General features: G+C 35.4%; 1 protein-coding gene across 2 annotated transcripts in view; it reads left to right on the top strand.

Moving 5' to 3' along the window:
- The window catches only part of Dennd1b (DENN domain containing 1B), a 201219-nt gene that overhangs the window by 104050 nt on the left and 71332 nt on the right, over positions 1-25837 (top strand). For both annotated transcript variants that reach the window (XM_028773787.1, XM_028773786.1), the window contains 3 exons: positions 8572-8672; positions 13742-13787; positions 18610-18711. In XM_028773787.1, the coding sequence (XP_028629620.1) occupies positions 8572-8672; positions 13742-13787; positions 18610-18711 (249 nt within the window). The remainder of the gene's footprint in view (positions 1-8571; positions 8673-13741; positions 13788-18609; positions 18712-25837) is intronic.

The following is a 25837-nucleotide window of genomic DNA, read 5'->3' as shown; positions in this document are numbered from 1 at the left end:
TCCATTCGTCTCTTGATGGACATTTAGGTTTTCACAGTTTTTTCTGGCTACTATGAATGCAGCAGCTGTATATATGGTTGAGCTATTGTCTCTGAAGTAGGACATAGTGTCCTTTGGGTATATTCCCAAGAGTTGAATAGCTGAATCTTGGGCCAAATGTATTCCCAGCTTCCTGAGGAACAGTGCGATGGACCTCTTGTTAGATGTTGTTGCTCTCATGAGACTGTCTTCTGGCAGTAATCATGCACAGCAGGCTTTAACAAAAGGACATTTCAGTGAATATATGAAATTATACCTTGCTCAGGTGTGTTTTCAATATTCCCTCTGCAAGATTCTGAATACTTTAAAATGGTCTACTTTCCAACTATTCCTATCCTTCTTACTTCTGAACATGTCCTGCACTCACTATGAGGCTGATGTTGAAATATCAGTGAGATCCTTCAGCTTTTTTTTATTAAGTTACAATTTCTTAACTTAAAAATTGTGTATTTATACATGATAGGCTCATGTAGACTTTTTTTTTTAAGACTTATTTATTTTATGTATGCAAGTACACTGTAGCTGTCTTCAGACACACCAGAAGAGGGCATCGGATCCCATTACAAATGGTTGTGAGTCATCATGTGGTTCCTGGGAATTGAACTCAGTGCTTTTAACTGCTGAGCTATCTCTCCAGCCCCTAAACTTTGTTTTTTTGAACAATGGGTTTTGTATATGTGTTTTCTGTTACAGGATTTTAATTTTTAAAGAAGCTGATCTAAATATTAATAACTCCAGGAGAAAGTGTCAATACATCTTGAACTCTTTTTAGTTCTGTTAATTTATATTGCAGTATTGATTCCTGTTCAATATTGAGCTGATGTGGCTAAGGATTGTTTTGGCCTCTTAATTGTATGAGGTAAATGTAGGGCTCTTAATAAAAACAATTTTGTGTTTACTGTCCATTTTCATCTGCTCCATAAATGAAATTGCTGTGTTGGTTCCTATAACTGGTCCTGAGGCTGTGATAGATACATATGGCTTCTTGTTGTCCATCCATTCTTCATTTTCATACTCCTCCAGAACCTCACAAGGCTGAGTTTTTTCTTTTGTTCTTTTGAACAATCTTTTGTTCCTTAAGGATCTCCATGTTAGTCATGGGGATTGTTGTTGTCTTGTTATTGAAATTTTCCATTCATTTGCATTATGAGACAAATATCAAGAATTACCACAGAGACACCCCTGGCTCCACTTCTAGTCCCCTTTGTTCCTGTTTTCCTTTTGTCTGTTGAAGCCAGTCACAGCAGCCAGTGGCCAATATTTCTTTAGCAAATAGATTTTGTGGCATTTGAGTTTTTTATAAGGCCAAGAGTAATCTTACCTGCCAATATAGAAATTGTCCCTATTCTCCTAGTTAGCTTCAGCTGCCATTTTTTTCCTGATGGAGACTCAATTGGGGATTGCCTTTATCAGATTGGTTTGTTGGCATGTTAACAAAGCTCAATCTCCTGTGGACAATACCATCCCTATGAAGGGGGTCCTGGGCTGTATAAGAAAGCTAGCTGAGCAAGCCAGTAAGTGGTGTTCTGCCATGGTCTCTGCATCGCTTTCCGATCTTCCTCGAAGGCTGAACTCATGTTGCAGTCAGTGCTGTAGCTCCAGTTCCACTTCAGTAATGTTCATGTTTTCTGGGTTGTGTTCTAGATGACAAGTGTTGTGTCAGCTTCCTGATAGACAGAAAAACATCTAAAGGTTGAAAACAAGAAAAATTTAGTCATTTGACTATGTATGAGAAGCTACTGCATTGACCACAATGACATGATTAGAACTTTCCAAAGATTCAGGTGTGATGTAAAGAGGTAGAAAGTATTTTTAGGAATTAGGCATCATAGTTTGTCCTGTGTAGTCTGAATATGATCCCCTCAGTTTTATACATAGACCTTGTCAGTGGGACAGTATTACTTTTAGAGACTGATGAAATTATGAGATGAGAATTGTGGTGGTTTGAATAGGTTTGGTGTTCATACACTCACTGGTAAGAGGTGGGGGCTTCTTGGAGTAGGTGTGGGCTTGTGGGCGGAAGTATGTCACTATGGGAGTGGACTTGGAGGTCTCCTATGCTCAAGCTCCACCCAATGTGGAATACTCTCCTGCTGCCTATGGATCAAGATGTAGAATTCTCAGCTTCTTCTCTAGCACAATATCTGCCCTCATGCCACCATGTGCTACCATGGTGTTAATGGACTAAACCTCTGAAACTGTAAACCAAACCCAATTAGGTGTTTCCTTTATTAGAGTTACATGGATATATGCAGCAGAGGGCTGGCTGCCTTATCTAGCCTCAGTAGAAGAGGCTGCACCTAATCCTGCAGAGACCAGAGATTTGGTGCACCAGGGTGGGGGAATACCCTGGGAGGCACTCTCTTAGAGGTGAAGGGGAGAGGAAATGGGGGGAGGAACCCTGGAAGAGTGGACCAGGATGGATGCAGCATTTGGGATGCAAATATATAATTGGTTTTTTTTTTTAAGTTAATTGAAATGAAAGAAAAGAAAGAAAGAGTTGCCATGGCCGTGGTGTCTCTTCACCAATAGAAACCCTAACTAAGACAAGAATACTCACGAATAGAATTAGTACTCCTATAAGAAGTGCAGTCCTCTCATATGTCTGCACATTTCCCGTATGTATGGTTACAACAAAGGTGCCACATGTGGAGCAGAAACATGGCTCCCACCACGTTCTACCAGTTCCTGGATCTTGACATCTGTCTCCAGACCTCTGATAATGGCTTATGTTTATAAATTGTCTATTCTAAAATATTTTCTTTGAGTAGTCCTGATGAACTACCATGCCATCCTAGGGGAGTAGAGAAGAGAATAAAATGTAAAATAGTATTTTAATTAAATGAAGATTTTAGAAAAGGAAACAAAGCTACCAAACTGTCCTCTGGAGTGGCCATTCCATCTGCATCCATGCCAGAAAAGACTGAAAGCTGCTGCCACAGAACATTTTTTTCCAGAGCTGTCAGTGCTGTGGGCTTTGGCCATCAGTGGAGATAGCAGTGTGTTGAGTGAGTATGCCTGTTTGCTTCTTTCTTGTGGTGTGTGACAGCATGCTCATTTTCCATCTGTGTGTACTATTTGACGAAGTGTATTAAGGTCTCAAGCCTGTGTTTATTAAGTTTTCTTATTGCTGAGGTCTAGAGGGCTCTTTATATATACATGACAAAAGTCCCCCTTCAGGTGTGTCAGTCACTGCTGTTTACTACTAGTCAGTCTCTTCTCTCTCCTTCCTTCCTTCCTTCCTTCCTTCCTTCCTTCCTTCCTTCCTTCCTTCCTTCCTTCCTCCCTCCCTCCCTCCCTCCCTCCCTCCCTCCCTCCCTTCCTTCCTTCCTTCCTTACTCTTTTTCTCCCTCCTTCCTTCCCTCCCCTCCATTCTCTCTTTCCTTCTGTTCCATTTTTTTATTTACAAAATAAATCTGTAGGGTTTTTGTTTGTATGTTTGTTTTTATGGTGGTAAGGATTGATTCAAAGGCCTTGCACATGTGGGTAAAATGCTCAACCCCTAGAACATACATTTGCTTTTAATTTTAGCTTCTCAGGTCTCTCTGACATGCATCATGCTTTTGGTATCTTGTCTAAAAGTCAAGCCCCAGGGCATATAGATTTTTCTGCTATGCTACCTTTTTGATATTTATAACTTTGGATTTTACATTGAGGCCTGTGATCTATTTGAGTCAAATTTTGTGAAAGGCATAATGCTTGGCTCAATTTTGATGTCTAGTTGTTCCAATGCTATCTGTTGAAAATACTGCCATTATTCAGTTTGAATGTCTTCAGTTTATTGTCAAAGATTGGCTGATTGTATTTATGGGTGTCTATTCTGGACCACCTCTTGTCTTCAGTAGATCTGTAAAGATCAGTTAATTGTATTTATAGGAGTCTATTCAGGACCATCTCTTCTGTTCAGTAGATCTGTAAAGATCAGCTGATTGTATTTATGGGGTCTATTCTGGACTACCTCTTCTGTTCAATAGATCTGTCTGTGCTTTCACTAGTATTAACCTGTATTCATCTCTGTGGCATTACACTCGCATTTGAAAACCAAATAGTCTGTGGCCTCCAACCTTGTTTTTCTTTTAAGAATATACTTGCTATTCTGGATTTTGCTTTTTATATAACAAGTATTAGTCAACTGATAGATGTACAGAGAACAATGCTCTGGGGTTTTGATTGCATTGACTCTGTAGATTGATTTTGGAAAAGCTCATATCTTGAAGATACTATCTTTCTATTGATAGTCATGGGCTAACTCTCCAATTAATTTAGTTATTCTTTTTCTTTCATAATTGATTTGCAACTTTCCCTCTATAGTTCTTTTGTATACTTTATAGGTTCATGCTTAATTATTTAATAAATGTCTTATGGTAGTAATGTGGGTACGAATCATAGGAAACCTATTCATATTCTTAGAGTGTAGAACACTAGGAGAAGAATGTAGCATAAGTCCTGTGTTCATGTAGGCTCTCTAACTGTAAAAAGTGCTGTTCTCCTGGGAAATATTGACAATGGCAAAGGTTATACATGTGTGAAGATATGGAAAGACTGTATGGTTTATGCATTTCACTGTGGACCTGCCTTTCCATATGTAAAGTAACTATTTCCCCAAACAGTTCTTTTTAATATTCACTTGATTAAAAAAAATAACTGATGGATTAAAGAAGCTACTAACTAGTAGAAAAGCAGTATAGACTCTTAGCCCTGTCACTAGTCAGACAAGTAATTTTGGGTAGTATTAATTTACAGAAAGATCATTGAGCTGTTTTTTTTCTCTAAATGTAAAGGCTTATTAATTATAAAGCACACAGATGATGCTTCTTCCTTGGCTTGTTACAGGGGTCTCATTTCACTCTCACACAAATGTCCTGCATACATAGTTTTCTTAGCACTACTTTGTCTTTTTAAAAAACATTTTAGTGATGTATTTACATGATTCCCACTCTTTTAAACTGTGGAAGAGTGAAATGTAGACTCTTTGCTCTACCCTGCAGCTGACCCACTTCCCACCAGCTCTCCTTTTCTGCCATCTTCCTGCATGCTCTATCTAATCCCTACTGCTCTGTGGAGAGACTGTGTATGTTGCATGGCAAGGACTTTGACTGCCATGCTTATTTGCAGAGAATGTTCTCCCTAGGTCTACAAGACTCTGTTTTCTTTCTTCATTTGGGTCCCATTCAGTCACATTAGAGTTCTCCCACAATCCTCTTTCTACACAAGTTTCTCTGTTATTCAGCACTTAATCTGCTTTAGATTTCTTCATAGCATTTCTGACTGACAGATTGATGATTTTGTCTGAAATACACAGTACCAGAATGTTTTAACTTTTGAAATATTTGAAGATACATAATGAAATATTTAAGTATGGCGTCTGAATCCCAACAGAATTTATTCAACTTTCATATGTTCCTTGTACATGAAGCCTGAAGGTCCTTTTAAACAGTATTTTTAGTACGCATGCGTTTTGACTGGAATCTGCTTTGTGAGGGCAGGTGTGCAGTCTTCCACTTAGTGTCATGTTGGCATTTACAAAAAAATAAAAGAATTTAGAGTCTTTTGGGTTTTGGGAATTTTAGACGAGGATACTCAACTTGCAAAGTGTGATGGTCTTATGATGAGCCTTCCTCAGGACATGCAAGCTTCATGAAGACTGGCATGTATGCTTCATGAAGAGTAGGTCTCTGTGTGTTTAGTATTGTATCATGGTCTTGTGAAGTAGCATATAGAAGGTAATATTTTTTTTGTTGGTATAAGCAAAGAAATGTTATGATTTTTCTAATTCCATAACTACTAGTGGGCATTAAACATTTAGACCTAATCTTTGGATACATTTTGTTGGTAGAGTTTATATATGATGAGCCATCTGTTTCAGATAAGAATCTTTCACTAAGAATATAAAATACTATAATTCATGTCATCTAAGAGTAAAGAGTTTTTGGCCTGTGACAGACAGTGCTTATTCCCTGTCTCCTGGAAACTTTTTATGTTAGCGATCAGGCACTTGAGTCCGCTGATGTGAGCAGGTATCACAGGCCGTGCAGCTTGTCAGTCTCCAAGCTCTATGTTTGAGAAACTGAGTGCTAGATCTCATTCAACCTACATGTGTGTGTTTAGTTTCTTAGTGTCATTTATTTTCTTATGATTATGATTTTATTTACTTGTAATTTTGCTGTCTTCTCTTCAACTTCATGCTATAATAATTGCTCAAGTTTTAAAATTTTATAGCTCTTTTGTACTGTTGTTTGAATAGTGCATATTGGATCTTCTTTGGTCTTCTGTCTCCATAAGTATGTGCTTGAGAACAATTTTTAATTGATATTGTTATCATTGGGAAATGATACGTAATTCTGAAGCGTATGTACAGTGGATAGAGAAGCCCCAGAGTATGTATATTTACGCAGGTGATGCAGTGAGGTTTCTTAAGGCAGACCCGAGCTAAAAAGAGATTGTCCTATATTCTTACCTTTTCCTTTTTCCTGTTCTTTTGTCTGGAAAGATTCCACGGGCTGTATGACAGTTCTCCTCTCGTAGGCTTGATTAGCAAGGGTACCACTTGCCAAATGCTGGACAGTGCAAGGATTTGTGATGCAGCATTTCTGGTCTTAGAAGCCATCTTTAGGATGCCTTTAATACATCCCACCACATAATACCATTGCTTGTTGATGAACATTGCCTAACATGTTTAGGGAGTGCCGGTTTGGGGGTAGAGTAGCTACAGGGTGTCGGGTAGTTGTTCAACCGTATGCACTCAGTGAAGTCTTGCCATCATGGCTGCACCTCCTCTTTAGATAAGCTTTTCCTTTTGTTTCATGTTTCTTTTCTTAATAAGAAAGGAAAATTTTCATTTTTAAAATTTAAATGAGATGTTGCAAAGTAATTTGTTTCCACATGAACAAAGTAGATAACTATGCTTTTCAAAGGGACGTAAACTCTCTTAACTTGGACTTAAAACACACAGTTTACAACCAGCATCGGAAATCTCTTGGAGCATTTGACAGAGTGTAGTTCAGCCTCATTTTCAGTCTCTAATCTGGTTTCTAATCTACTCAGATCCTTGGTCTATCCTTGGTAAGTAGAAGTATTTGAATGCCTCCTAGTGGCATAGTGTTTGCTGTAATTGAGGAATTAAAAATATTATTTATTGAAAGAATACTGTGAAAAACTAACAAAGCATGTGTACAAGGCATGCGAGTGCTTCTGGTTTGGTATCAGAGTCTGAGTCAGACTGCAGTATTTGTCACATAATATTGATTAAAAAGTCTTACTGGAAAATACATAATATACATGGAAAAGATGATTGAAAATTGTAATGTTTTTATTTTAGATCACATTGTCATGATTGATTTCTATAGAATAAAGCTATTTTATACTTACATGTAGAACAGTGGTGATGTTAATGAGATTCTGATTGCTTTGTGTACATGTATTGTTTTAAATGTAGTTATTGTGTATATATTTTGATTTCTGTTAAAAAGATGGAGCTATTTTCTTATGGAAAGTATATGGTTCATTTTCATACAGTTTTAAAAATTCTTTCTTTCAAGTTAACTAAAAGAACTTCTTTGGCAACCTTGAAATGGAGACTGTAGTAAACACTAACACAATGAAAAAGAACATTGGTTTAATTACTCCTTTATTCACCAAGAATATACTTTATAACTTTGATCATTTTAAAATTAAATGCCACACAGAAATGTGAATGAGGATTAGTTAGGGAGAAAAAAAAATGTTATCCCTTTGTTAAGCATTAAAATTCTTTTAATTAACTGCTTGCCAAAACACAACAATTAAAATGGCAATTACCTCTAAAGTAGCAACAGTGTAATTGCAGCTGCTGTGATATAAAGCTAGGAAACAAAATGTTAATCTGGAATGAGCAGTTTAAATATGAAATTATGATATACTTGGCTTCCTGTAGTACAGCTGTCAAGCTTGGGCAGCTCGCTGGTCAATAGTGACATTCTGTGTGTCAGTGAACAGAGTCTCTTGATACCATAACCCACAGTTCACACATTACTGAAGCTCCAACTGTCGAACGCTCAGGTCCCCTGGTATTAGTGCAGCTTCCAGACTCTCCTGACTGGCTCATGTTTCATTCTTTGGCAATTTGCCCTAATGATATCCCTCAGGAGCTTTCAGCCTCTCTTCTTCCCATATTTAATCGTGTTGTATTAATCTGAGTGATGCGCAAACTGCGCTGCACAAATTGTCATTTCCTACAATATTTTCTAAGAGAGTCACTGATTTTTTTTCAGTTCAAATTTTATTTATTGTCCAAAATTTGACCCTAACTATGTTTTCAAGTTGAATATGGCAATCTGCATATGATTCCCCAGAAACCTCTTTTGCTGTTTGTGTGTTTTTCAGAGGGACCTTTGAGACACTGACTTTTACATGTAGAGTTGGTAAAAAACAGTGTGAGCTATGTCACTGTGTAAATTGTCCTATGATGATCACTCATCTTTGATGCCTTGAACATGCCTTTTTGTTTAGAGGGTCAGCAGCTTCTCATTACTGTTACCCTTCTGTGAATTTTAGTTAACTGCCTGTCTCCATGGATCGGCTGCTCTGCTTTACCCGATGTACTGGCAACACATATATATCCCTGTGCTTCCGCCACACCTGCTGGACTACTGCTGGTAAGCTGGCCTTTGCCAGATTTCACCACTGGAAAAAGACCTTTATATTATGGTCAGTCTAGATTAAAGAAACCATAAAAACTTGACTTTCAGATTAATTGTAAGTAATAAAGAGTACTTTAGTATGTATCAGAGCATTTTTCCCCAAAGATAAAAGTTCAGATTTGACAAGCATAGTTCTTTAAATTTTGCAAATTTCTTCAATAGTTGTTTTTTTTTTTTTTAGAAAAAAATGATGTGTAGGTAAGAAATATAATTTTATTTTGTGGCTTAAGTATTATACAAGGGTTGTAAGTCTACCCATAATCCCATTTGCTCAATCAGGGTAAGCTTTCATACCTTTACCACTGGCAACCTTTTCCTTCACATCTTTTTGTAGAAGCACCCTAAAAACAGAGTATTGTCAAAGAGGTTGCTTCTAAGAAAAGAATTTTTCAGAGTCCTGGATAAGGCAAAGTTTCAGCCTAAAGCAACCATGAAAACAGTGTGGAAAGTGTAAAAGTAACTGTGAGAACCGGCTGGCTTTAGAAACAGCTCCAGTGAGCTCAGTAATCTGAGTTCAGTTGGGCCAGTAGAAACTAGAACAATGGCCAATGGCCTCCTTGTTCTCTCAGACTGGAATACAGCAAGGCTTGTATATTGTAAGGCTAGACTGTGGAGTAGACTGCGGAGGAGAAGCTCCTTTGATTGTATTTGGTGAAGCAACAGAAGAACTAGACTCCAGTGCAATAGTTTTGGCATTGGAGGATAAAGAATTGTTTGCATCTTATAATCACCTGCAGGCATAGCTTAATTTTACATAAATTTGTTGAGATTTCTTTCTCCAAATCATGCATTTGTATATATGTATGATACACACACACACACACACACACACACACACACACACACACACACACACAAAGCAGGGGAGAGAAAGAGACTGGAGGAGATGGAGAGAAGTCATTTAGCATTGATGGTTTCCTTATGTCTAGAAACCAGTATTAGTGAAAATCAAAGTTCTTTCGAATTAATCTATTTATTTAAAATTTTCATGAGGGATATTATTTAAAATTATTTAAAAATTGTGATTATTTAAATATACCATCTTTATGCAAAGGAGTGGTAGGTGTTCTATTAAGTTTCTGTGACTAGCTGTCTCCAGAACAATGCATGTACTTGTCCGGGTTGATTGCACTGCTGTACTGTGTGTTTCCATAGTGTAGTAACAGTATTGCTCATGCTGTGAAGTAGGTAGGCAGTGACTCACTACTGCTGTCCTTTCCTTGGGGAACTTGAAAGGAAAAATAGTTTTGGAGACTACAGGATGTAATTTAATTATATTGTAAAGTGTAACACACACATATCTTAAGTAGAAAGCCAGATCAATGAGTAAACTTTTCTGTTATTCATTTTAAGACTTTTCGTTTGACCAACACACTTAAAATCTCGTTTTTTCCTTAAAGGCAGAGAATGTAATTTGTTCATTTTGACATAGACAATAGATTTTTATATACAACACTCTAGAACTAAACTTTTAAATATCTCTTTCCTAAAAGTTTTATACAATTAAAGTCATTTTGAAAACTAATGATAGAATTTCATTTTTGCAATATTAGTTGCATCATAATTTTTTTTTGGCAAAATGTCCTGGCTGCCTGGAGATAGCACACCTTCAAGGTCAGTGCACTGTGATGTTAGATATTTACAATGTTCTAAAACTTAGTGAAAAGTATTCAACAATGCACAAATTCTTTCCAGAACTATTTCTTGATTCTGACCCTCCTGCTTCTACTATAAGTAAAGAAGCTCCTCCCTTTTCTTGTTACTTGCTTGCTTGCTTCTAATGCTAGAAATTGTCCTGAGGTCAAGTCCAAACAGCCTATGTGCCTGGTACTTCTAGTTCAGAGTAGAGAGTAGTGTCCAAACAAGGAATTACTTGAAACTTTCTGAGCCTTAAAGTCATAGGCTAGTCTCAGCTTTTGTCTCCCCATCTATGTAATTTTCTTCTGTTATCAGAAAATATAGATTTTGCAATTTCCTAGGAAAATGATTTCTATTTATATCCTTGATATTAGGATTATACTTATACATGCTTAAGGAAGAAAAAATATAAGTTATCCCATGAGTAACTTGAGCAAATAACTCACACCAAGTTCCAAATGGGGCCACATTTTTTGAGGAGTATCTGTATCTTGGTTAACTTTCCAGAATGATTGGGATATTGCAAGTCTTGAAATAGTTGTGGATTCATAAAACATATCTATGTTTGCACTTGGTGCTAGAGGACCATAATGCCCTCTTGTGACCATAGATGCATAACACATCTTGGTCCTTTGACAGTTTTACTACATTGTTGGTCCATCCATCTATTCATCCATCCATCCACCCACCCATCCACCCACCCACTCAGCCATCCAACAGTTAAAGACCATCTACTTGGCAAGCTATGAATATATAATGCAATGAATAAGCTTCTTTACTTGTTTATTCACTGGAAGTGGAAAATGTATGTACATGGCTATGCATACAGCTCTCTCTACACATCTAAGTATAGAATAGTCCTATAACATTCCAGTTGCTCTAGCAGAGTCACACAGAAGAGACACGGGTGGCATCTGGAGCAATAGTGGACAGCATTCTTGCTACTTTGAGAAAACCTCTTGGAAGTGATGTCATTTGTGCTTTCTTCTTAAGCAAGATAACAGTACTCCAGTATGGCACATCTATTATCAGGTACTTAAAAGCTATGAAGTATACAGGAAGAAGTGTGGCTGTAAGCCACCAGGATTATAATAGATTTTTCATCTGCTCAAGTAGTGCTTAGGTTGGCCATTTAAATGGCTTCTCGGGTTATTTCTTTGAAATAGTCAAATTTAGCTTCGAAGAGAAGAAAAAAATTTAAAAAGCCACTTAATTTAAAAATTAAAGTTATTTCAGACTGCCTGATTGCTGTAGTAGTATGTGTCAGGGCAACTTCTTTATAAGTAAGCTTAGGAAGGAAAAAAAGTGGTTTAGAGTAAAGTTCTACAACAAAGTCGTCTGTACTGTCTTTACTAAATAGTTCCCCAGACACTAGGCCCTGAGACAGTCTTCCATGTAGATAACAGAGCATCGGGGTCAACACAGGGCCCTTCCTGACATACTAAAACCCTAATCAAAGTAGGATGGCCAGCTAGAACTTAATGCGACTTTCCAGGAGATTTGGCTTATGCCACAGTAGGACATATGCCATCCAGTGGGAAGAAGCACCTGTCCATTTGATTCCACAAAACTGCACTGTCAGTTAGTATCTTAGAACATCATACTCCAGTGTTTTTAGTTCAAGTGTCTGTATGGTTTGGATTTTGCTAAAAATTAGTGAGAAAAAAAATAAAGTGTACAGCAATGTTCAGTGATCCTATTTGTCTTAGGAGTTATAATAAGCAAAGGCAACTTGTAATGTGAATTACTAGAGTAGTAATGAAATATTGCATGTACATAGTAATGAGAAACTATAGCTATGGTTTCTGGGATTTTGGGTATATAGATTACTGTTCAGTCATTCTTAATTAACCTTTGAACTTTCTGAGATGACTTGAGAGGTCTGCAACAGTCAGGATGTCTGTTAACATCACCTCTTATTGCTTCTCTGCAGCAAAGTGCAAATGTAGGAGTCTGGGCAGTTCTGTTTAATAACGGTGATACTTAGAACATTATATAAGCCTTTGAGAAACAGGATTTGCATTAGTACAAAAGGCTAAAGGTCAGAGATATCTATAAAATGATTCCCAAAAATGTGTTTTAAAAAATAGTTATTTGTTCTCATATTATCATTTTATATGGACATCTGTCTGCCCTCCTGTTTTCCTTTTTTGATAATTTAATTTGAAATTTCAAGATGAATATATTGCATCTTTTTTTTCCTAACAGTTATTTTTAACATTTACCTAATTTATATGTTAGCATATTAAAATGATTTAGTATGTGTATTTTCTGCTGGAGTGTAAGATCCAGGAGTGTCTTAGTCAGGGTTTCTATTCATGCAAAAACATCATGAACAAGAAGCAAGTTGGGGAGGAAAGGGTTTATTCAGCTTATACTTCCGCACTGCTGTTCATCATCAAAGGAAGTCAGGACTGGAACTCAAGCAGGTCAGGAGACAGAAGGTGATGCAGAGGCCTTGGAAGGATGTTACTGGCTTGCTTCCCCTGGCTTGCCCAGCTTGCTTTCTTATAGAACTCAAGACAACTAGCCCAGGGATGGCACCACCCACAATAGGCCCTCCCACCCTTGATCTCTAATGGAGAAAATGCCTTACAGCTGGATCTCATGGAAGCATTTCCTCAAGGGAGCCTCCTTTCTCTGTGATGACTCCAACTTGTGTCAAGTTGACACACAAAACCAGCCAGTACAAGGAGCAAGTGTACCCCATGTACATTGTCTCTCACTGCGTCCACGTTTCTTTCCTAGTACCTGGATCTTTTATGGTCCTGAAGTCATGACCTGAAATACTTCATTTAAAATTAGTATTAGACTTCAAAATTTTGATTAAAATTGTTCTATCCATAACAATGAAAGTAGAATGAATGTGAATGTGCATGAGGGAAAGAACACAGAGGGGACTGACCGTGTGCCTCACTGCCCTAGAGCAGGGAGAACACACAAGATAAGTACTGGGTGCCTGAGTGGCCGTGACATCTTAGGCACGAGATAACAGCAAACCATTAAATTACCAGAATAATCAAACTGACCAAAAGATATGTGTAAAAGAAATGTAGATACTTTTGATAGTTATTTAAAATGTATTTACTATCAAGAATATTTGACCTACACTCTGATAGTCTTCTTAAATAAAATACTATTTAAGTATAGAACTTTTGCTTAAAAATTAGGAATTTAGAGATTTTTTATATAAACTAGCCTTAAATATATTAATGACCTAGAAGATGAAATTTAACTCTTATACATTATGTAACTTTGAAAATCTGTAATGTCTTATGGTGGACTGATCACTTGAAATTAGTTTTTGAGCATTTGAATGACGTTAATGTTGTTTCAGCTTTAATGAACTATATGAATCTATACACACATATATATTTTTAATTTAGTGCCCCAATGCCATACCTGATTGGAATACACTCCAGTCTCATAGAGGTGAGTATCTTTTACAGTAAGATAGTTATAAAACTAATTAATTAGAAGTAATAGATAAAAGAGGTTTTTAAAAAAGCATATTTGACTAATTCTAGGATGTATGAGATTGACATCATGGAAATACTCAAGGGAATATTTCCAGAAAGTGTTCCTCAAATAAATTCAGTTGATGTAGTGTACTGGTTTGCCCTGTGACACTGTGAAACCTATGGGAATGGTTGTGCTTGAAGTCATGTGGTCAGTTTTAAATAAGAAAATCATTGTTTCCCAATGAACCAGTGATATCTTACAACTTGAGATTTTCTGTATCTTATATTTGGTACAGTATTTTGAAATTAAATTTTCTATATTTATGATTCACAAAATCAGTTTTTTTTCTTTTATACTTTATTATTTCCAGTTTATCAGACGCAAAATGTGAGTTTAACATACTAATGATAAACGTATTAATCAGACATGGTTACTCATTCTTGTGGTTCAGGTCTTTAAGGGACTGAACAAGGGTTCCCCCAATGCTAGGCCTGTCGAAGTAAGGAGAAGACAAAGAATATCCTTTCCATGTTCAGAGTTTCAGTCCTACTGTAGAAGATGAAGTTAGTAGGGCTTTATTTCCTCTGTCATCCCATCATTTCAAAAATTATTTTTGTTTCTTACTTTGTCCCTAAACTGAAACTCCTTAAACTTTAAACACTTGGGTTTATAGCCTGTGAGATTTCTAGACAGGACTTCTTATAAGATTGGCATATTAATTTCAAAATGGGTAAAGCATAAGGTTTGAGTCAGCTGAGTAGCATCATTATACTAGCCAATGTCAGTTTCATTCAAACACACTTCTCCATTGCTGATTGTACAGAATAGCGTTAATAATGCAACCCTGTTGCTAATGAGCACACTGACTAGTTAGGTGTGGTTTTCCCTTTACTTTCCAATACTAGGCTTTGCTTTGATCTGAGATGATTCTGTACTAAAATAGAGCCCAATTCTTGAGAAAATCTTTGATTATAGAATTGTATCTATTCTCAAGTTTGGAATTGGAATTTTTTTTCAAAATCTTAATGCAATAGTTCTGTTTCATCATTACTAAAGTTTAGATTTTAATGTATTTTAGTACGTCTAACATTTCTTAGAATTAAAGTCAGAGTGGGATAAATTTGTGACTCCTTATGTTTTATTAATTTTAAGAAACTATTATAGCTAAGGATGAAGTATATGAAATGAGACATGAACAGATAAGCGTTATCTGTGATTAGATCAGGTAGTGTATAATCTAAATTTCACTACTTTGACTTTGATTTAATTAATTACTCATATTTTTCTTATTAGTAATAAAGTTTGATTTTCATCATTTCTATATTAAAAATATTAATAGCACACATAATTTTATAGTGTATTACCTAGACATGAAAATTATTTAAAGTTGGAGAGAGTGCCTGGTTGTCTTATGTTAATTTTTATGTGTGGAACACTTCTATATTCACCTTTAAAGCAAATAGTTAGTCTTTTCCAAATTATGATGGATGAGGAAGCACATACACTTATTGGCCACTTAAAAAGAAAGTTTAAATTTAAAATAATTTTTTGAGAAATTAAGATATAATTAAATTATTTCCCCCTCAATCTTCAGAATTGGTTTTTGATTTTTTTTATTTGAAAAGTACTGTTTTGAAGAAAAAGATCATTCTAACTTTCAGTTGGTTCCTTTTATGAAATGAGATATTTAGAGCCATAATTAGACTGTGTGAAGTTGCCTCATCTTTCTGTGCTGTGTTTATCTTGTTTATCAGCCTGTGTTCAGCTTGTTGACAGGGTAGGAGCAGATGCATTTGAACTTCCTTTAACCCAGTGCATAAGGATCTAGAGAGTAGGTTCAGTGGTTCAGAGCACTGGCTGCTCTGCTGGAGGACTCAGGCTTAATCCTCAGCACACACGAGAGCTCACACATGTCTGTAAAGTCAGTTCTAGAGCTTCTCACACCCTCTCACACACACATACATGCAGGCAAAACACCAAGGAACATAAAATACAACCTCTGGGCAATTTTCTTAAACTATAGTAAGATGATATAGCTCATGCTTCGTTATGTCACTATCAAGCAGACTTAAATTAAAATTGAGCTTTATAATATTTTAAACTGAATATAGGTAGTTGAGTAGTTAATATGTAAGACAAAAATGAGTAAGTTTTTGCCTTTTTTTTGCAATTGCAACTAGTTTTTAAGAAAATCTAAAAAGTGTTCTTTTTGATCCTAACAGACTCAACTATTATTATTAATTATATAAGACCCTCCAGGTTCTAAAACATGACTTTATAACATATAAACTTATGTTCTTTGAGACTTCCTTTCACTTTTTTTAAATATAATTGTCAGTAAAGAATGTTGGAAAAGTACTGTTTCAAAGTATACATTTATTTCTGAAATAAGGGAAATAGATTTTATTCTCCCCAAACCCCAGCTTTCTGAGTGAAATTAAGTGCTGACTGAGTCCTTAGCTGAGTCATTTGGAAGCTACAGAAATAAGGGCAGCCTTGCTTGTTTTCTTGGAAAGGTTCTGTGATTGCTGCCCTATGTCATTACAGCACCCCAGTGTGTGTAATGTGCATAGCTGCAGTGTGTGCAAGGGTTGAATCTACAGGACATGAGAGAGACTTAAGACCTCACATTCCTTACCAGCTTCTCACTCTGGGTCCAGCGTTATGTTCTTACTTTTCTGAAAAAAATCATTCTCATGTGTTCTTTTAAATCACACCCCACAAAAGATACAAAAATATAAGACAGAGGAAGAGGTGCCATTTCTGACTTACATGCCTGAGACTTACATCTCAAAGAAGAGATAGCTAGCACTTACTTTGGAGAGAAACAAGAGAGTGCTAGTATCAGGTTTTTTTTTTTTTTTCCAAGTAGTTGAATTGCCACCTACTTTCCCCCTTTAGCCTAAATGGATTTATTGTAATATTAAAGTTTTAGTTTATTTAATGAGCAGTTTTTCTATGTTTATTCAGTAATCCCTTGTATGAAATTTAATATTGTTCTTATCTGCCTTAAAAACTAAAAGCAATAGAAAAAGTCTATATATCACATTAATACTATTATTCAGACTTTTGTGCTAATGTCATTAAAAAAGTCTTGATAGTATAATATCAGAGTATTTGGACATATTCATTTCTGAATGGAAAAAATAGATTTAGTGTTTTGTATTATGTCATTTTCTGTGGTATGAGATGACCACATCATATTATTACATACTTAATATATTCTAAAAATAGCATTATATATTTTGCTTATAAATTGTTATTAAATTAGAGTTAATATATGCAATAATTATTTATTTATTTTAAATATTTGAACACATGAAAAGAAAAGGAAATAAAAGTATTTATAGACATGAGTATAGAATTTCAATTATATCACCAGAAAAATGATTTTTTTAATAGTAACTTAGAGGTAGCCATCTCTTAACTCTGAATTTGTAGTAATTATGTCTTTTACAAGACAAATTTTAGAGCCAGTGTTCCTCGAGAACACACAGTCTTCATTGTGGATTTCTATAACCACATAGAAACTCTTCACCCCCAAGTCTCACTTCTGTAGGAAATTTAACCTTTGGCTAAATACTCAAAGATTTGAAACCCAAAATGGATCAGAGACACTTTAATCAGAATCAATGTGTAGCAAAACAACTGGTTAAACTACTTTAAATTTGCAACACTTAGCTACTGGAGCGTGCATGTAATCATAGCCTTTGAAATACAGAGGCAAGAGGATTCCTGTGAGTTCAAGATTGGTCTGGCCTACATAGTTTTCCAGGATGACCAGGACTACCTAGAGAGACCTCCTCTTTTTCTCTCTCTTTTAGCAAAAAATAATTATGGGCTTAACTAAAAGTACAAAGTGCCTTGTATAGAAGGGCACTTAAAACTGCTGTATTGAAATTATTAACTACCTTTCACCAGTAAGTCTACATGAACATGGATTCTGGATCTGTGACTTTACCTCATTTCATGAGTGAATCACTGACCTCTGAGGAGTGTTGTGATAGAGTCAGTAATTTAAGGAGATATGTGAAACAGAGAGAATAAACATTAGTATTTCTCCTTTAGGTATAATTAGATAAAATTTTTATAGCTCACTATTATTTGTAAACTTACTGAGATACTCTTACTAAATTTTCAAACAACATGGAAAGATAGGTCAATCTGATGGACTATTAAGTTTTACTCTTTATACAGAAACTCATATGAGTAAATGATTGGAAAATTACAAACTAGTAGTCTCTCCGTTGGGTTCCTAATTCACTTTCAGACCTACTCACTGATACATATTGGTAGAGCAGTGTAGAAACACATTTATTCACTTGAAATGTAGGTCACTACTATAGTTGTAGTTATCATAAATACAATATAATTATATATATATTATATAAATATAATCTCTCTAGTGTATTTATGCTAAAATAGATTTGAAACTGGAAACAAATTACCATATCATAAGATTGACATTCTGGTAAAGGCTACAGTTTTTATATTTGATGTACCTCTGCCTTTTTTTACAAGTTTTTGTTGGGCTAAATTTTTTGGCAGTTATATTGATAGTAAATGAAGAAAATTTCGAGTATAAGCATTTTAATCAAATCTCTTTGAATGAATTACAGTCAATCTTTTTCTCAGAAAACAAGGTTGTTTACATTATTTTATAATGTTGAATTTCCCTTTTGAATTTTCCTAAGCTGAATGTATCAAGATCATTTTTTTTGTTTCCAAACTCATCTTAATTTTGTTAGAAATATATAATAAGGTTTTTTTAATACTTGTGTTTTTTAAACAGAGAGTGAAAAATAAATCATTGGAAGATGTGGTTGTGTTAAATGTGGACACAAACACGTTAGAATCACCATTTAATGACTTGAGCAGCCTGCCCAGTGATGTGGTAAGTCCAAGGGCTATCCGTGGTGAACAAGAGTGTTTGCTGCTGGACCCGAAAGTTATGGGTTTTCACTTTGTATCTGAACCTTTAAAGTCAGTGTATATGAGGGCTGTAAGAAAAATCAATGTAGGTTCTATTTTTAATATTTCTTCCTTTTGGCAGTTGAAATGTTAAATGGAATATTATATTCTTTATTGTAAAATGGAATCATAATTAAAAAGCTAGATGCATTCATTAGGTAGGGTTTCTTTACACATCAAGTCTCTTCATCCCATCTTAATCATTATATTACAAAGTAGGCATTCTGTCTGCCTAGTGGCATGTCTTGCGAAAGAATGAGCGAGTTTTTGAAGGCAAGAAGAAGAAGGGGCCAATTATCGGCTTTTGCTTCCCTGCCACCTGCCAGCGCTTTTCCTTTTAATTAATGATCTGATGGCACTGGTCAATATAATAAGAAATGCTTGTACAGTTGGGGTCAGAAAATTCTGCCTTTGATCTCTCTCAACTTTCTGAAACATTTATTTGTTTTCTCTAAATTATTTCAGTTTTATTTTAATCTTTCCTGTCCTGCTGAGGGCCACAAGAATGAAAACCTCCAGTTCGTCATCTGCTTTGGCAGAGCAGAGAATGCTTACTTAGAATTCTATTTGTAAATTAAACTGCAAACCCAGTTTGTCATAAAAGACATCTGATCCTTTTGAAATGACGAAAACTGTCTTTTGTCTGTAAAGCTGATAAATTAAGTGCCAGTTCTCTTTGGGACTTTGATCTTGCAGAGTGTGTGTGTGTGTGTGTGTGTGTGTGTGTGTGTGTGATGTTTGTAGTTTTTAGTAGGATATATTCTATATTTTGTATTAAATAACCAGTGTAAAATTGTAGTTTTGGCTTTTATGCTCTTTAATATAGGGCAAAATTACAAACCAGTGCAATTTCTCTATAGATTTAATGGCTATTTAAATATCTTAATAGCATCATTCTAAGAGTAAAATAACTCCCTTCTTTTAAAAAATAACCCTCAAATGCCCATTCTTTTCAAGGTAATAAAATTTGAGAATTGAACATAAAGTTTGCAATATTTTTTCTTTATTATTAAGGGGTTTGAAAAAGTGATTAAGAATATCCAATTAAAAAAAATAAACCAATTCTAACCTAGCTCATTCTTACAGCCAGTGATAGGAAAATGGGAATTTAATAACAAAGCAAGATTACTTATGCTTATCAATTACCAAACCATTCTCTGACCTTTAAACTCATTAAACTGAACTGTGCTTCCATTGTAGTAAAATTGTTCTTTGTGAACAATCCAAACTCAGACCAGTGGACACTGGATGCTGCTTTAAGGAGTTCTGCAGACTGCTGAGAGGGGTTTGCTATGCGTTTAGAAATCCATCCAAATATTTTTCACTAGATAGTGAAGTTATGAAAATAGCATTCTAGCTTTCCTAAACATTTTCCTTATGCTATGCACATTTCCTACTGTTATGATTTAGGAGGAAGGGTTGTTTACTGAAAAGAAGAGAGAGAGAAACTCAGCTTTTCTCTACATGATGTTAAAATCTGTATAGTGCACTGAGCTCGATCCTTGAGACAAGCCTTTGAAGTCTCAGCGTAATGGGAATTCCTTTGAACTGAGAAGTACTTCTCTTATATAATTTTTTGTAACTAAGATATTGATTTAAATGTATAGGGATGCTAACCAGCATACAGAGATGTACAGATACACGTATGAGGTCACAAAAGAGTCGGTATGCAGCTTACTTAGCACATAGGCTAACCGCCATTGTGAGCCTGTAGTTAAAAGGAGCCTTGCCAGCTAGCCCCCACGGATTGCAGAGATGCTGTGGTCTGATGGCCTCAGACTTGCAGATAGCTGAAGACTTGGCAAACAAAAGCTCTGGTAGAATGAGAGCCATTTGTTGAAAATAGGTGTGTTAATGTTATGCTGAATTTCTAAAATACTTTAGGCTGTTGTTAAAAGCATCTCTAATAAGGTTCTCATCTTCATTAATTTTTTCAGGGTTGACCTTTTAAAGCTCTGGGGGAAACACAATAAAGTATTACAACACAGTTTAAAATGGCAAACATTTTAAGTAAGATCTGATAAAATTCTGAATGATAACTCAATTTTTAATGTGTGATTTACATTAATAAATAGTTTTAAAGCCTGAAAGGTATTACTATTGGCATTGTTTGATTAGTTAATAAGTTAACTGAAATTTAAAATGAGGCTCTTTAAAAATCATCCAGTAAAGCATTTAAATTATGCTTACAGGCTGGGCGACTGTGTGTGTGCATGTGCACTCTATTACTGTGTCACATTGACCAGTGGCCATGGCTGCTCAAAGGTCAGTGGTCACAGTTGTCCTGAATTACTAGCCCTTCTCTCCTGTGGACCCTCTGGTGCGTCGCATGCTGTAATCTTCTTAATGGCTTCATTCCAATATTCACACATAATATTGTAGATTTATTGACTGTTAGAAATACTACCACGCCAGTAGCACTTCCGCTGCTCTTAAGGTATTTAAAATTGGAAAAATAAATCAGGGCAAGCTTCAGGAATCCTTTGTTTCTTTTTGGGAGGAGAAAACCCTTTCTTCCTGTTTTCTGACAAGAACACTTGTTTCTGATTCCATCACTTCACTATAGATTTGGATCATCAAAAAAAAAAAAAAAAAAGAAAAGAAAAACAAAATGAACTCAAATGTTTTATTGTAAATGTTACTAAGGATATTATTTCACAGAAAAACTTTTGAAGACAGTGACACATTGAAACATACTATTGTAGCTTGTGTATGAATGTATTGTGACTTTATTTTAATAATATTGCAGTAGACATTTTCAGACATGTAGTTGGAGTGTTTTGAAATAAAAAAGTAAACTTTCGGGTGAAGTAACCATCAATCAGAGTTAGTGTTATTGTAGTGTGTTTATGAGAGTGGGAAAAAGGCTCAATTATATATAATGGGAAATTTCAAATGAGTTCATTTAATTTCAGAAAATCAACTATTGAAACCTCTCATTTCATATATTTATAGACAAATTTAGTTTAATTGTGTAGCAGTTTAAAATTTTATGTTTCTTAGTCTTACTGGTCATTTTAATTTTTATCATTATTTATATTTTATAATAATTTGGAAAATGTTAGTATTCATTAAGTAGGAACATAACCTATTTACTTGTTGGAAAACCAGGCTGATAATTAGAATTATGGCATGATTTAGGAAATATGTTTTCATAGGAATGCTAAGATCAGCAATTATAAACCAAGTTTTAAAGATGAAAGCAGCTGAGAAGTGACAGCTGACAAAGCCGTAATATGCATAACCATCTTTAGATGATTTTTAGTTCATTAAAGAGCATGCTCTTATTTTAGCTAAGCACAGGAAATATACTGTACATGCTAGAGGTTTAGTGGATAAGCTTGGTACTTGTATCTGTGTCCCAAATAGTAGAGGACAGTTCCTCCCAGTAAATGTCAGGTACATTTGTGAGTAATGAGTAGGTCGTTTGCAGTTTCATTCAAAAGCAGCTTGGCATTCTTGCCTTGAGAAAGGACTCAGAACTTGATATATTTGATTTAATTTTTTTCAGCACCGTTTTTTATGGTATTTTCACCTTGCAAATAGTATAGCTGGAAAATATTTTTTTCTATGATAGGAATTTATAAAAGTATCTACTACCTTTAAATGTTATGTGTAGTAATCAGTATAATTAAAATCATGAATATCAAACATTCACCATGTGCCATTACTAATTTAGGGGCTGTTATACTAGATAGCTCTGTTTGGTATGAAACCTTTTAAATTACTGAAATATTAGGAACTGCTTTTTATAAATGGTCTTATGTAAACTCTTACTCTTGTTACACTTATATATTAGAATATCTTTTGAAGAAATATGCTAATGATTTTATTGTGATATGAAAAAAGAAAGGCATAATTTTCCAATCATCAACAAAACTCATGAGGAACCCGAAGAACTAGAGAAAACCTCCAAAACACAGACGTTGTATTAAATTTTTGAGTAGCTATATTTAAGAGAGTTTATTTGTTTGGAAATCAGTTTAGAAAAGAATTGGCTATTTCAAAGGATTTAAGATTAACTTAAAATTATAAAGTATATAAATTAATCTCTTGTGGTCATGAATATCAATAAATGTTTAATTCATTGGCTGGATCCTCTAATTTAACATGAAGGCTTTAACAAGTTAAATGTCACAGTATATGTTATAAGGAAGATAAGGCTCCCGAGAATATATTAGTTCCGGGTTTGTCACAGCTCTGCTATAATCTTGATTGCACTGAATGGTCAGTGAAGTCTCTAACAAATGCTTGCTTGTAGCAGTCTATACTGTAAAGATAAAGGACTTCTTCAAATTATAGCATAACATGGAGAACATTTAGTGGATAGAATAGACTTGAGGAGATAACCCTGGTGTCAGTTTGTCCCTGAAGAAGTGTATGCATCCTCAGCCTCAGCTACCTGGAGTCAGATGTCAGTTACACACCTCTGCCATACCAGTCTCTATGTTGTGCTTTGTAAATCAGTAAGCATTTAGATGAGTGATTACTTAGGAGAAATAGTTACACTGTTTAAATTTCTTGACACAGAAGTTTGCTTTTTAAAATCTCAGTATAGTTATTATCTAGAATATTATATAACATTAAATATTATATATTAGAATATTGTATATACTTTTGTTTTACTTCCATAATGGAAAAAACGAAAGAAATTCAGAATGTATTTTTTTCCTATAATACAACATATAATACATTTTATTTCTTGCCTGACTGGAAAAGCCCACACTATGAAGGCTTTCTAATCGTGAAAACTTATTATCTTTTAAGATGATTATTTTCTTACATGTGATCATTTTAAAAGAAGAGTTTTTGGTTTTCTAGTAGGTAAAATATTACAGATATTACTATTTCTCTGCTCTTTTCTTATATAGTTTAAATATATAGGGCTCAAGTATAAGAAGAGAACAGGGAAAAATAGAAACATACCCTCAGTCTTCGATGTACTTCTGAATATTTCAGGGATCTTTGTTTTCTTTCACTTGAGTAAGAGCTAGCCCAAGCTTTAGTGACTCTTCTCTTTATACCTCTCTTTTTTGTCATTTATGAAGTTGATTTGGTGTTTGCTGCCTTTAGTGTCTGTAAGTGCTCATGTATTCCATGGACTTCCTCAAGCCTTTCATTTTATTTTATTTTATTTTTATTTTTTTATTATTTATTTATTTTTTCTCAAATCGTAATTTTTACTTATTCACACAGGGGTTGTAAACACAAAAAGATAGGACGTGGGGAAGGGGATGACACTGGGGCGTGGGTGTTCAGGAGGAATACAGTTATCTTTCAGAACAGGGTATTGACTTGGTGAAGGTTCAGGGGACAGGTCACTATGACTCTGCCTATGATTCACTTGTCCTTATCTAAGTTGGTATTGTCTGCCCAGGCTACCTATTTACAAGGTCTATGACTACTCGGGCTTGTAAATTTTCACAAAAGCTGCCTGTTTACATTAGCTTATAGCCATCTGTTTCAATGTTTTTCCACAGAGACCCAAGACTTGGTGTTAGTATACAGGTATGACAGGCCTATTGCTGATTTTAGGCCTATGGCTGATTTTAGGCCTTCAGTGTATAAGCAGGGCTCCCACTGACATCTCCTCTCTTCTCTAAGTATAGAAGGGCTGTGGCGATTCTAATCTTGGGAAGGCAGGGATAGAGGCCTGACCTCCAGTAATTGAAGGGGACCTTGTAATGGCTCTGGTCCCCCTGTCATTGTCCAGTGAAGCATGAGGGCCATACTCATCCTGATGTCTTTTTCCTGGAGAGGGGATACTTTTGACATCAACCCCTATGCAGTCAAAGCCTTTCATTTTAAAGGATGTCATTGCCCATCCCTCCCGCTCCCATTGGTCTCTACGTATGCTGTGTTAGTGGCATGCTTCTCTGCTTTCTTCCTGCTAGTTAGGGGTGGCAATGGAGTGGCAAACTTTCGTTTTTATCTTTCAAAGCCTTCTCCCTTTTATTCTAGTCCTATAAAGCCTTGAGTCCCTATACTGAAGACAGTTGTGGTGTGTAGTACTGAGCACACTTCCTTGGAACTGTTCTAAAGTTTGCTTGTATCGTAATGACTTGGTGAACGTTGAAATGAATTATGATCCTGATGCTCATCGTAGATGCTCTGCTAGAGAAAACTAGAGTTAAAGTAACATCATCTTTGGAACAGTCAGTTTTGTTTATTTCACTTGGAAACGTTCGTTGGGTCAGCATGTATTTATCGGTATCTACTGTGTACTCATGTCCTGCTGAGAGCTGATAATATAGTGGTTAATAAGAAAATACACATTTCAGTTTCAAGGCACTTTACTTTGACAGTGACTCATTTAGCTTTGTAGCTGGAGACAGACGGTATAAAGAAAAGGAACAGGTGCAGGTGAAGAGATTGACATGGCAGTTCGAGTTCATTGAGACATAGAGAATTAGACCTGTTCTAGGCTTAGATGCAGGGAAAATAAAGTAAGTGTTAGCCTTTATGATCCCTGGAGGCACTGCCTTTCATAGTAATGTACAGGATTTTGAGAGCTCAATGTTCTTCTCTGGCTTAATATGGCCTTCATTCTCATGGGCTGGCTGGCAACTCATGATGTATCAGTTCATTCAATGCTAAATTTCAAGATTGCCAGTATGAGAAACTACAGAGTTTGGTGTGTGCTCTTATCTCATATGAGGAACATTCAGTTGTATAACACTGTGTCTACTTTAAATGATAAATCAACTAGGGTACAGGATAAGATATCGTAGCAGAGAGAATTCATCAGTCTGGATCAAAGTATTTCTTTTATCCAATACCAAATTGTCAGACCTGAAAACACATATACATGTAACATTATACAGAATGAGATAGTTCTATTTAGGAATGTGCAGGTGTATACATATATGCATGTAACAACTATTAATGAAAAAGGAGGCCATAGGTTTGAAGGAGAGCAAGGAAGAATATATGGGAGGGCTTGAAAGGGAAAGGAAAGGGCATACTATTATAATTATATTGAATAGCCAAAATAAAAAGGCAATCACTTACAAAATGTTAAAAATCATTTATTGTATAATAATTAAAAG

Source organism: Grammomys surdaster, unplaced genomic scaffold (genome assembly GCF_004785775.1).
Source record: "Grammomys surdaster isolate TR1022 unplaced genomic scaffold, NIH_TR_1.0 234, whole genome shotgun sequence".
Lineage (NCBI taxonomy): Eukaryota > Metazoa > Chordata > Mammalia > Rodentia > Muridae > Grammomys > Grammomys surdaster.
Note: the sequence above shows the minus strand (reverse complement) of the source record. Positions and strands in the feature narration are given on the sequence as shown.